This window comes from Sebastes fasciatus, chromosome 13 (genome assembly GCF_043250625.1).
Source record: "Sebastes fasciatus isolate fSebFas1 chromosome 13, fSebFas1.pri, whole genome shotgun sequence".
NCBI lineage: Eukaryota > Metazoa > Chordata > Actinopteri > Perciformes > Sebastidae > Sebastes > Sebastes fasciatus.
Genome location: NC_133807.1, coordinates 1709531 through 1722115, shown reverse-complemented (window position 1 = coordinate 1722115; position 12585 = coordinate 1709531). Strand labels below are relative to the sequence as shown.

Sequence of the window (12585 nt, the reverse complement as noted above, 5' to 3'; positions counted from 1 at the left end):
TGTGCTAGTGAGCCATAACTTTTCCATAAGCACCTTACAAATGTAAAAGATATCAGCCAACTCAAATTAAATTCTGCTCAATATCTCATCAGCGCTGTCTCACCGTCAATGTCCCTCCACCTCCGTAGCTCAGAGTAGAGGGCCGGACTACCGACACTCGCAGTCAGCTGTGGAGCAGCTGATGAAATCATCATCATCGGTTATAGAAATCCAAGATTATTCAAATAGTATTAAAGAATGGCAGAACAGAGCGCCAATAGTTTTAATAATATCTTCTAATAGTGTGCAGATATCACCAAGTACCATATTAGTTTTCATAAAGTTGTTGTGTAAAATCACTGCAGTGAACATGACATGACTTATTAATCTATTTATGGCTTATTAGATGGGGATAGACAAACTAGACATAGACAAAATGAAAACAGCAATCCGATGCAACTATCAGACTGTCTCAGTGCGCCACCGCGATGCGCCACACACTCTGCCTCCTCCAGTCACCTCCATCCGGCACATCTTCACCAGTCACCTCCACCAGGCACATCTTCACCAGTCACCTCCACCCGGCACATCTTCACCAGTCACCTCCACCCGGCACATCTTCACCAGTCACTTCCACCCGGCACATCTTCACCAGTATGGAGAGTGTAAATTAACAAAGTGTGGAAATAAAGCCAGTGACAGCTCTCACACAACCGTTACACTCCATATCCTCATTATCATTATCAGTCCTAATCATAATGCAGGACAAGTTCACCATAACAACTTAAATAAATAGATAAATAGTGTTCACCTGTCAAACTTCCTTTTTCTAATGATATCCATGTGGGGGATATTACTGATTGTCTTGATCATTTTGGCAAGTTGTGAATCGATCAGTTTGATGCTGTAAACATATAAACATAGCAGTGACACTCGTAACATGCTGCATGGTGGATATACCGGCACTGAGCACTACGTGAATGAGAGAATTAGGAGGTAACGAGTGTTCAGAGACCTCCTCACCTACAAGCACCTCGTTCTCTATCGTATCGAGACTATCTCTCCAGCTTACATATTCCATATGTATGGGGAATGATCTCACCTAGGTCAGGTGACGTGGATAGTTTTTAAGACACACCGGCACTGCCGGATGACCGAGGTACCGGGGCTTCCAGGACGTATTGCGAAAGTCGCTAACGCGTCCAGAGGCTGTGCCGTTAAATCGGCTGCAGCTGCGAATGTTGACCGGTGTGGGTGTGTGTTCCTGTCCTGCTCCGGCAGGTACAGAACACGTAGTCCGCGGCTACACGCTGTAGTCGCAGCAGTGAGGCGCCACCTTTGGCTGTCACAGTCCCGGCTGCAGCAGGAAGACCGAGACACACTTCTACGGTTTCCTGTTGAGCCCTCTGCCATGTTTGGTTCGGAAAGGTAAGTATGTCGCAACAGGCCAGGGAAGCCCGGCACGATGCTGGGGAGATGTCGGCACCTCAACCCCAGGGCCTGTTACGCAGCCCCAGTGGGGTCCAGAGGACCTTAGACCCCAGCTGGAGACGTTTCATAGGCAGAGGGCTCGGTGGCAAGGAAGGAAAGGGGGGCGTGACCGAGGTCAGAGACCCTCTAGGCCATTCCCTCGCTCCTGACGGTGTGCCGAACCCAGACCGCCACTGGCCCTTCTTGGCACGAGACGCGGCATGGACGCAAGTCCCTGAGTTTTTCCACCATGACCCAGGGATACAGGTTGCAATTTCTGTGCAGTCCTCCTCTGGCAAATTCAGCTCCTCGGGCTAAATTGGTGGACCCGAAGCACAGGGAAGTGCTGCGGGCAGAGGTGACATCACTCCTGTCCAAGGGAGCCATAAGAGAGTTGGAACAGGGCGACCAGCAAGCAGGGTTTTACTCCCATTATTTCCTTGTCCCCAAACGGGACGGGGGACTCCGACCAATCTCGGTCCTCAGGGGGCTCAGCAAGTATCTCCGTCCCCTGAGATGCAAGATGCTGACTGTTCCGAGGGTGAGACAGGCAGTCAGCCAAGGCGACGGGTTCGCTACAATCGACCTTGAAGACGCCTATTTTCAGATACCAAAAGAAAGAGAGATCTGGGAAAATCACTGGCGCTTCCTGAGGTTCGAGTTCAAGGGCAGGACCTAAGAGTTTCGAGTCCTCCCCTTTGGTATCTCTTCTGCCCCTCGAACTTTCACGAGGTGCATGGATGCTGTCCTAGCACCTCTTCGGCGGCTGGGCCTCAAGGTGTTGAATTACCTGATGTGTCCATGCTCCTGGAGCACATCAAGGGTTTAGGCCTACGCCTCAACACAAACAAAAGCAGGTCGGAGCCCGCCCAGGTGACACAGATGGCCTGTCTCTCCCAGTTCCGGTTAACAGCAAAGGTCAGCTTGAGACTGCGTCTCTGCCTCATGGGCCTGATGACAGCTGCTGTTCAGGTGGTACCCTTGGCACTTCTGCACATGCGGCCTGTGCAGAGGTGTCTCCTGAGCTTGGGGTTGTGCCCTCAGAGGTCCCTGTCAACCGAGGTGTCGGTCACCCGGTGGCTTCGTGTGGCCCTTCATTGGTGGGAGCACACAGGCAACATTGCAGTTCACGAACGCCGGGGTGTCAGCGTTCACTGGACTGGCCCCTGTACAGGTCAGCACATAAACGTGTTGGAGCTGAGAGCAGTTCACCTCACACTCATGCACTTTATGCCATGTCTCCGTGGGCATCAGGTGCTGGTAAGAACCGACAGCACCATAGCTGCAGCCTATGTCAACAGGCAGGGGGCGCCTGGGCTCTCCCCTCCTGTGTCGGCTGGCACACAAGCTTTGGACAGTGGGTGCACCCTCAGGTTCTGCCTCTGAGAGCGGTGCATGAGCCAGGCTCTACAAACACAGCAGCAGACCGGCTGTCCAGAGGAAGTCTGGACCCGGGGGAGTGGAGGCTACACCCCGAGGTTGTATCGGAGATCTGTTGCCGGTTGGGTACAGTGGACGCAGATCTGTTTGCCTCCAGGGAGACGACACATTGCCCTCTGTTCTTCTCCCTGGGGAGGGACAACCCCCCCTCTCGGGACGGTCGCTCTGGCGCATCCATGGCCTCAGGGCCAACTGTATGCCTTCCCTCCATACAGCCTTCTCCCGCCTCTTCTTCGGAGCAGGCGGAGAACAGGAGAGTGATTCTGGTGGCCCCAAACTGGCCCCACATGACATGGGTTTAAGCCGGCATTCCACCTCTCCTGCACGGAGCCCCATGGGAGCTTCCAGTCAGGAGAGACCTGCTGTCTCAGGCATGGGGGTCACTGTTCCACCCCTTCCCCCGGGGTCTCAAGCTCTGGGCCTGGCCCCTGAGAGGACAGGGTTCCTCGCTATGGGGTTTCCAGAGCAGGTAGTCACAACCCTCCAAGGGGCTCGGGCGCCCTCAACTAGGGCAGCCTACTCCTATCGGTAGGGTGGTGTTCCTGTCATGGTGCGAGGCAAACCAGGTGGACCCTTTGGCCTGTACGGCTCAAGACATCCTGCAATTCTTGCAGGAACAGTGAGATGCGGGGAAGTCCTCCACCACCCTCAAAGGTATGGTGGCAGCTATTAAGGCTGCTCGTGTCGGGGAACTCAGACTCCCCGAGAGCGTCTGTGTTCTGATCTCACAGTTCCTCAAAGGGGCTCATAGGCTTACAGCTCATAGTAGAGGGCCGGCTGCGCCCCTCTGGGATTTGGACCGCGTCCTGGGGGCATTGCAGCACCCCCTTTTTGAGCCTATTGCATCTGCAGAGCTGGAATGGCTGTCACTTAAAACAGCCTTCCTTCTGGCAGTGACCTCTGCAAGGAGAATAGGGGAGCTGCAGGCTCTTTCTATTCATCAAAGCTGCTGCAGGTTTCTGCCGGATGGTGCGGGGGTGATCCTTCGCCCTAATCCGGCTTTCCTCCCTAAAATACTCTCGGAAATGCACATGAGCCAGTCAGTTGAGCTTTGTCATTTCCCACAGAGAGGGAGGGAGCCGACTGACAACAGCCGATACTATGCCCGGTTAGGACCCTGGCGATGTACATAAAACAAACGCAGGTGTTTAGACAAACGGACCAGTTGTTGTTTGTTTCAAACCGGAGTGTTTGGGTAGGCCACTGTCGAAGTCAAGGTTGTCCCGTTGGGTTGTTGAGACAATCCAACAGGCTTACATGGAGACGGATGGGCCGTTGCCACCAGGGGTGCGTGCACACTCGACACGAGGTGTAGCGACCTCATGGGCACTGTGGCGGGGTGCCTCTCTAGATGAGATTGCACGGCAGCCACATGGTCAGCTCCATCTACCTTCACCCGATTCTACCGCTGAAATGTTGCAGCTGGCACCTCCTCTGGCGAGTTGGTGCTGGGTGCAACCCGGAGGTGACTTGATCCTACCTGCCCATAGGGCTGGGCCTCCTTATCAGGTCCCCCTGTTGGGGTGATAAGTGTCTCCCCTCAGTCAGCTTAGCGTCTTGCGGGCTGACCTGAGCGGCTTTCCTCCCAGTAGAGGCCTTAGCGTCTGCAGGGCCTGTTAACTGGTTGGAGTGTAGTGGTGTACATTTGTAAACAGTTTGTCTGTTGAGGTGTACATTATTATTGGTCTGCACCATCTCCTCACGGTGTGTCTTACAGAGTTCCCCATACATATGGAATATGTAAGCTGGAGAGATAGTCTTGATACGATAGAGAACGTTTGGTTACGGTGTAACCTTTGTTCTCTGAGTGAGAGACTATCTCTCCAGTATGAGGCCGCTCGGAGACACGTTACGATCAAAACTAGCAATGATCCCACGCCAGCGCATGCACTTTGTAGACTCGCGTCTGGGCGTGGCCGGCAGTGCCAGTGTGTCTTAAAAACTATCCACGTCACCTGACCTAGGTGAGATCATTCCCCATACATATGGAATATGTAAGCTGGAGAGATAGATACACCGTAACCAAACGATCTGTGTCAGAAAAACTCCTTTTCTCTGTCTTCCTCTCGGTAGACGCCGTGATTCACCGTAAAGGTCTACCGATCAACAGGCTCATTTACATGCAGAAACATTCATGAGGTGCTTTGCATCGACCATTTATGGTTGAATGTGGCCGTGTAGAGGGCGGAATATTAGGCGGATCCACGTGCAAACATTTCCTGTTGGACTGTGAATTATAAAGGGAACATTGCCTGCAGGTGTGCGTACGCACAGTTTTATAAGTCTGATTTGTTTTTGGCGCACGCCATTTTCGTCTTTTGTGCGCACGTACATTTTTAGTATGGATCCTACTGTTTTATAAATGAGACCCCTGCTCCGGAGCAGGTTAGGTGTGCAGCATTAGTTGCCATGGCGATCTAGCCGGGAGAGCCACCTTTGTGACATTGAAAACTCTGGCTTTAGACTCAACATACTTGCTAACCCACTAACCTCGCTTCGTGGGACACCCCTCTGTTGAACTTTCTTTTGATCAACAACAATTTTAAGAGGCTGAATTAGCGACGGATGTGTTGCTTTGGTGCTGCAGCCTTTGCTGAAAAACAAAAAAAGCCAGAAAGAGAAAAAGGAAGTGTTCCAGGAAGGACTGAGCAGTGTGAAATGTTTCTGGGCACCGCGGTTTTAAGTTCAGTTTTCTGTCTGTTTTGTCACTGATAAGTAGTACAGAGCAGCCTCAGTGTCAGCCATGGGGAGCGTGGGAAACCTTCGCTATTTGTCCTTCGGTAAGACATATATATAGTATAGCAGTTTTATTGTATGGCATAGACATGAAGTCAGTTTAAAGCTCATTCTCTTTATTTGAATGTAATGAGCCATGCCTCTTTCTGTTCTCTCTATAGTCTCTTTTCTCTTGACTTCAACTTCACCTGCTGCAGGTCAGTCAATTCTAAGGAGAGATGCATAAAATCCTTTCAGTGTTCAGTTTACATTCTTTGTCAAATACTTACATATTGCATGTTATGCGTCTGACAGATGGTTGGATCAGATTGGCTGGGTCTGGGTCTACTCGGTGCTCTGGAAGAGTTGAAATCTATTACAACAGTTCCTGGGGAACAGTCTGTGATGACGGATGGGACTTAAATGATACTGAGGTAGTGTGCAGGGAGTTAGGCTGTGGTACAGCAGTGAGTGCCCCTCAGTCGGCCCACTTTGGTGAAGGAACCGGACCGATCTGGCTTGATGATGTGGGCTGCTCAGGAAGTGAAAGGTCTCTAACAGAGTGTCAGCATGGAGGATTTGGGACCCACAACTGTAAACACTCTGAGGATGCTGGTGTTATCTGTTCAGGTGAGAAAACTTTTGGATGAAGCGTTTTGAATAAGTGGATCCTTAGCTGTATATTTTAGACGCTCTAGTCTTTTTGGCTTGTGATGAGCTGTTCAGATGCAGCACTGAAAAAAGAGCTGGTAACCACACCCCGCAGCCTGATTTTAGAGTGTGAAATGTTGCTCAATAAACTGATAATTAAACTGTAATGAAAGCAAAGAAGTTTATTGAGTGTTTGATCTACTGTGAAAAACATCACATCTTACTCGCAGTCTGTGAGTGATGCAAAGTATGTAAATTAACCCCCTGAGACCCGCCCATGATCCCGACCGACTTCATTGTCTTTCAGAGGCTGTATATCACATGAAACTAGAAAACCTGATGAATCCATTGCTACCAACCATGTCATGTCATTATCAGCTCATCAGGAAGGAGGCTGAATAACGCTCCAAAGTTAGGCTAAATGTCTTCAGGGAAAAACTGTCATGGCCATTTTCAAAGGGGGTCCCTTGACCTCTGACCTCCAGATATGTGAATGTAAATGGGTTCTATGGATACCCACGAGTCTCCCCTTTACAGACATCATATGCAGTATAAATGTGTTACTGTCTCCTATTCTAAAATGGTGTATCTGAATATTTCTGCATACTGGGGTCCCTAAACAGTGTTGAATTCCATAAATTGGGTCTCACTGTAAAGCTGAGACTCTGGTGGATCCAATGACAACAATATTCTTGTGTGATGATGTTAGTCCCCATAGGAGACATTTCATTGACCTCCCTGTATAAAATGACCTGTGGTGACCTCTAGGATAATCACAGCCTCATGAAACTTTACAGCCACAAACTAGAGACCTAGAGCATTCAGAGGATGGATGGATCAAACTAGAGACCGAGAGCATTCAGAGGATGGATGGATCAAACTAGAGACCTAGAACATTCAGAGGATGGATGGATCAGACTAGAGACCTAGAGCATTCAGAGGATGTACCAAACAAGAGACCAGGAGCATTCAGAGGATGGATGGATCAAACTAGAGACCTAGAGCATTCAAAGGATTGATGGATCAGACTAGAGACCTAGAGCCTTCAGAGGATGGATGGATCAAACTAGAGACCTAGAGCATTAAGGGGATGGATAGATCAGACTAGAGACCTAGAGCATTCAGAGGATGGATGGATCAAACTAGAGACCTAGAGCATTCAGAGGATGGATGGATCAGACTAGAGACCTAGAGCATTCAGAGGATGTACCAAACAAGAGACCAGGAGCATTCAGAGGATGGATGGATCAAACTAGAGACCTAGAGCATTCAAAGGATTGATGGATCAGACTAGAGACCTAGAGCCTTCAGAGGATGGATGGATCAAACTAGAGACCTAGAGCATTAAGAGGATGGGTAGATCAAACTAGAGACCTAGAGCATTCAGAGTATGGATGGATCAAACTAGAGACCTAGAGCATTCAGAGGATGGATGGATCAGACTAGAGACCTAGAGCATTCAGAGGATGTACCAAACAAGAGACCAGGAGCATTCAGAGGATGGTTGGATCAAACTAGAGACCTAGAGCATTCAAAGGATTGATGGATCAGACTAGAGACCTAGAGCCTTCAGAGGATGGATGGATCAAACTAGAGACCTAGAGCATTCAGAGGATGGATGGATCAGACTAGAGACCTAGAGCATTCAGAGGATGGATGGATTAAACTAGAGACCTAGAGCATTCAGAGGATGGATGGCTTTCCTAGCTAGATTGACAATAAGGGGGTTTCTGAGCAGTTTACACAACAAAAGTGATCACCATCCAATCACCGAAAAATGCAGAAATCTCAAAATGTCAAAAGTTTTTGATCCCAAATCACAGCATGACTTTTTCTATGGTGTTCCTCAAGGTCTTGGTGTCTTAAAGTGGTATTTTGGAGGGATTATTGATCATTTTGATAAATTCTTTAGTGGTAAAAATTGGTTAAATTTAGCATCAAATCTGTGGAACAAATGATATCAACACAAAAACTTCTGCAACAACTTATGAGACATAATAGAGCATGGGAACGGTCATCATATACTTCTATCATAATGTTCTAAACCCTTATACACTTTTACAATTTATTTAAATTAATTAATTTATGTTTATCTGATTTATGACTTGAACAACTTGACACACAGTGCTGAGCTGCATCTAAAATTAATCTTCAGGTTTCCAGCTTTCAGAGGATGTACACCACTTCTATGTGACATCTACTGTTAACCTGCTATCTCCCCTTAAAGACCTCCTGGACCCCCCTAAAGTAGACTAAAATAGATCTATTGTGGGTCTCAGATGGTTAATCAAAACCGGCAATGGTTTGTCTTCTGTGTTCTGTGGCTAGGTGCGCTGATCAGATTGGCTGGGTCTGGGTCTACTCGCTGCTCTGGAAGAGTTGAAATGTATTACAACAGTTCCTGGGGAACAGTCTGTGATGACGGATGGGACTTAAATGATACTGAGGTAGTGTGCAGGGAGTTGGGCTGTGGTACAGGTTCCCCTCAGTCGGCCCACTTTGGTGAAGGAACCGGACCGATCTGGCTTGATGATGTGGGCTGCTCAGGAAGTGAAAGGTCTGTAACAGAGTGTCAGCATGGAGGATTTGGGACCCACAACTGTAAACACTCTGAGGATGCTGGTGTTATCTGTTCAGGTGAGAAAACTTTTGGATGAAGCATTTTGAATAAGTGGATCCTTTTCTGTATATTTTAGATATCTAGTCTTTTTGGCTTGTGATGAGCTGCTCAGATGCAGCACTGAAAAAAGAGCTGGTAACCACACCCCGCAGCCTGATTTTAGAGTGTGAAATGTTGCTCAATAAACTGATAATTAAACTGTAACGAAAGCAAAGAACTTTATCGAGTGTTTGATCTACTGTGAAAAACATCACATCTTACTCGCAGTCTGTGAGTGATGCAAGGTATGTAAATTAACACCTAGAGCATTCAGAGGATGGATGGATCAGACTAGAGACCTAGAGCATTCAGAGGATGGATGGATCAAACTAGAGACCTAGAGCATTCAGAGGATGGATGGATCAAACTAGAGACCTAGAGCATTCAGAGGATGGATGGATCAAACTAGAGACCTAGAGCATTCAGAGGATGGATGGCTTTCCTAGCTAGATTGACAACAAGGGGGTTTCTGAACAGTTTACACAACAGAAGTGATCCTCATCCAATCGCCGAAAAATGCAGAAATCTCCAAATGTCAAAAGTTTTTGATCCCAAATGTATTTATTTATTTATTGTGCTGAGCTGCATCTCAGATTAATCTTCAGGTTTCCAGCTTTCAGATGATGTACACCACTTCTATGTGACACCTACTGTTAACCTGCTATCTCCCCCTAAAGACCACCTGGACCCCCTAAAGACCCCCTGGCCCTCCTAAAGTAGACTAAATAGGTCTATTGTGGGTCTCAGATGGTTTGTCTTCTGTGTTCTGTGGCTAGGTGTGCTGATCAGATTGGCTGGGTCTACTCTGTGCTCTGGAAGAGTTGAAATCTATTACAACAGTTCCTGGGGAACAGTCTGTGATGACGATTGGGACTTAAATGATACTGAGGTAGTGTGCAGGGAGTTGGGCTGTGGTACAGCACCGAGTGCCCCTCAGTCGGCCCACTTTGGTGAAGGAACCGGACTGATCTGGCTTGATGATGTGGGCTGCTCAGGAAGTGAAAGGTCTTTAACAGAGTGTCAGCATGGAGGATTTGGGAAACACAACTGTGGACACTCTGAGGATGCTGGTGTTATCTGTTCAGGTGAGAATTCTCTTTTAATGATTTTCAGCTAGACTTTTAATCTAGCTCCAAAGTACCATGAATATCTGTTAAATTTTTTTATGACAATCCATCCAATAGTTGTCAAGACATTTTTATTAAAAATTAAAAATACCAACCTCATGGTGGCGCTAGAGGTGTATTCACGGGAGAACCATGAATGTCTCTACCAAATTGCATGACAATCCATCAGGTAGTTGTTAAGACATTTATATTAAAGACTAAATATACCAACCTCATGGTGGCGCTAGAGGTGAATTCAGTAATGCGATCGTGAGTGATGGGTTGTATTTATTGTATGTGGGTTTTGGCAGGCAGCTGCTTCCCGCTATTAAGTACATGCTTATTGAAGAAAGATGAAAAAACAACACTAGTACAGCCAAGATCAACATATAATTAATTTCACATTATATATTGTTGTGTTTTCTTTCAGCAAGCCTCCAGAAGCCCAGCATCTCCATGAATCCCATTGGTAACGTTACCTGGGGTCAGGACGTAGCCATCACTTGCTCGATCTCAACTCAGCATGTAGGAGGAACATTCACCCTGCAGCAGACCTCAGGCTCCTTCAGAAAGACCCAAACATCAAGTACCAATTCTACTTCCTTCAGCATCTTACAGGTGGACTTTGACAACGAAGGATCGTACCAGTGCCAGTATCAGACAACGGTTTCAAGTCGAGACTTCAGCTCCCCCCTAAGTGATTCTCTCAGACTCTCTGTTAGAGGTAAGACAAATGAATGAATAAATAAAATAAGACAACACAACACATAACATAGAATAGCAATACCAAGAATAATCCAACAGAAAGAAACATAGTCCAGTACAGTAATATAGCAAGGCCATTAAATCTGGCTGAGGACACTAAGGTCATGTCCTCTGTGTTGTCTCTGAGAACTACTTTCTACAATTACAGACACATTACAAAAGATTGGTTTCTTAGAGGGATAGTTCTGATCTTTTGAAGTATGAGGTACTTCTCCATAGTGTGTATTACCTACAGTAGATGACAGTCAGCACGCCCCCAGCTTGGAGAAACAGACAGGAGTACACCTAAAACACAATACAAACACACAATACCACAAACAAGCTAAAAAACTAAAGTCCTGGTTATGGTCATGCTAAAAGATTTTATCAAGACTGCTTTTGGGATTGCTGCAGACCTAATTAGGTCTTAGACTTAAGTCTCTAGGAAAAAAATGCAATTTATAAAACTCACTGATTAACGTAAAAAGGGTCGTGTCTAGAAGGTAACCCAAAAATTGCAAAATCTGATCTGAGTTCTGCAGAAACTCTCGCGAGACTCGCTGCCCAGAGACTTATCCTAACCTTAACCATCTTGGGGTTTCCCTTGTAGAAACTACCATCTCACAGATTTCCATTCAAATACATTTCTCTTAAAGCTTCAGTAGTCAGCATGTTTATGACACCATTGGGCTAAAATCCCATAATAACCTTTCAGCATATTGTAATTCAGCCACTTGTTAACAACCGCTTTTTTTAAGTCACATAGAAGCTTTCACGAGTGGGATATTTACTGACACATTTTATATACATATACAGCAGGTAAAATAAGTATTGAACACATCACTATTTTTCTCAGTAAATATATTTCCAAAGGTGCTATTGACATAAAATGTTCACCAGATGTTGGTAACAACCCGAGTAATCTATACATACAAAGAAACCAAAACAAATAAGTTCAGAAATTAAGTTATGTGTAATAATGTGAAATGACACAGGGAAAAAGTATTGAACACGCTTATTGATATTTATTTAATACTTTGTACAAAAGCCTTTGTTGGTAATGACAGCTTCAAGACGCCTCCTGTATGGAGAAACTAGTCGTATGCATTGCTCAGGTGTGATTTTGGCCCATTCTTCCACACAAACATTATTCAAATCTTGAAGGTTCCGTGGGCCTCTTCTATGAACTCTGATCTTCAGTTTTTTCCATAGATTTTAAATTGGATTCAAGTCAGGTGATTGGCTGGACCATTCTAGCAGCTTTATTTTCTATCTCTGAAACCAATTGAGAGTTTCCTTGGCTGTGCGTTTGGGATCATTGTCTTGCTGAAATGTCCACCTCGTTTCATCTTCATCATCCTGGTAGATGGCAGCAGATTTTTATCAAGAATGTCTCGGTACATTTTTCCATTCATCCTTCCTTCAATTATGTGAAGTTTGCCAGTACCGTATGCTGAAAAGCAGCCCCACACCATGATGTTCCCACCTCTAAACTTCACTGTTGGTATGGTGTTTTTAGGGTGATGTGCAGTGCCATTTGTCCTCGAAACATGGTGTGTATTATGGCATCCAAAGAGTTCAATTTTGCTCTCATCTGACCAGACTATATTCTCCCAGTATTTCACAGGTTTGTCCAAATTTTGTGCAGCAAACTTTAAACGAGCTTCAACATTCTTTTTCTTAAGGAATGGAGTCTTGCGTGGTGAGCGTGCATACAGGCCATGGCGGTTGAGTGCATTACTTATTGATTTCTTTGAATCAATTGTACCTGCTAATTCCAGGTCTTTCTGAATCTCTCCACAAGTGGTCCTTGGCTCTTGG

At 46.4% G+C, this 12585-nt stretch overlaps 1 protein-coding gene and 1 long non-coding RNA gene across 3 annotated transcripts in view; both read left to right on the top strand.

Moving 5' to 3' along the window:
• LOC141779961 (scavenger receptor cysteine-rich domain-containing group B protein-like) overlaps positions 1 to 10916 on the top strand; it is a 58388-nt gene extending 47472 nt beyond the window's left edge. Inside the window, exons 1-3 of one of the 2 annotated variants that reach the window (XM_074655009.1) lie at positions 5533 to 5669; positions 9691 to 9999; positions 10451 to 10916. In XM_074655009.1, coding sequence (XP_074511110.1) covers positions 5633 to 5669; positions 9691 to 9999; positions 10451 to 10761 — 657 coding nt within the window. In that variant the 5' untranslated portion in view covers positions 5533 to 5632 and the 3' untranslated portion in view covers positions 10762 to 10916. Of the gene's footprint in view, positions 1 to 5532; positions 5670 to 9690; positions 10000 to 10450 lie in introns of those variants that run through there. The other variant, XM_074655008.1, reaches the window with a different exon arrangement.
• On the top strand, positions 5690 to 6559 carry LOC141779972 (uncharacterized). Its single transcript, XR_012596499.1, has 2 exons — positions 5690 to 5822; positions 5920 to 6559. It is a non-coding gene; the product is annotated as an uncharacterized LOC141779972 (long non-coding RNA).
• Positions 10917 to 12585: the final 1669 nt, after the last annotated feature.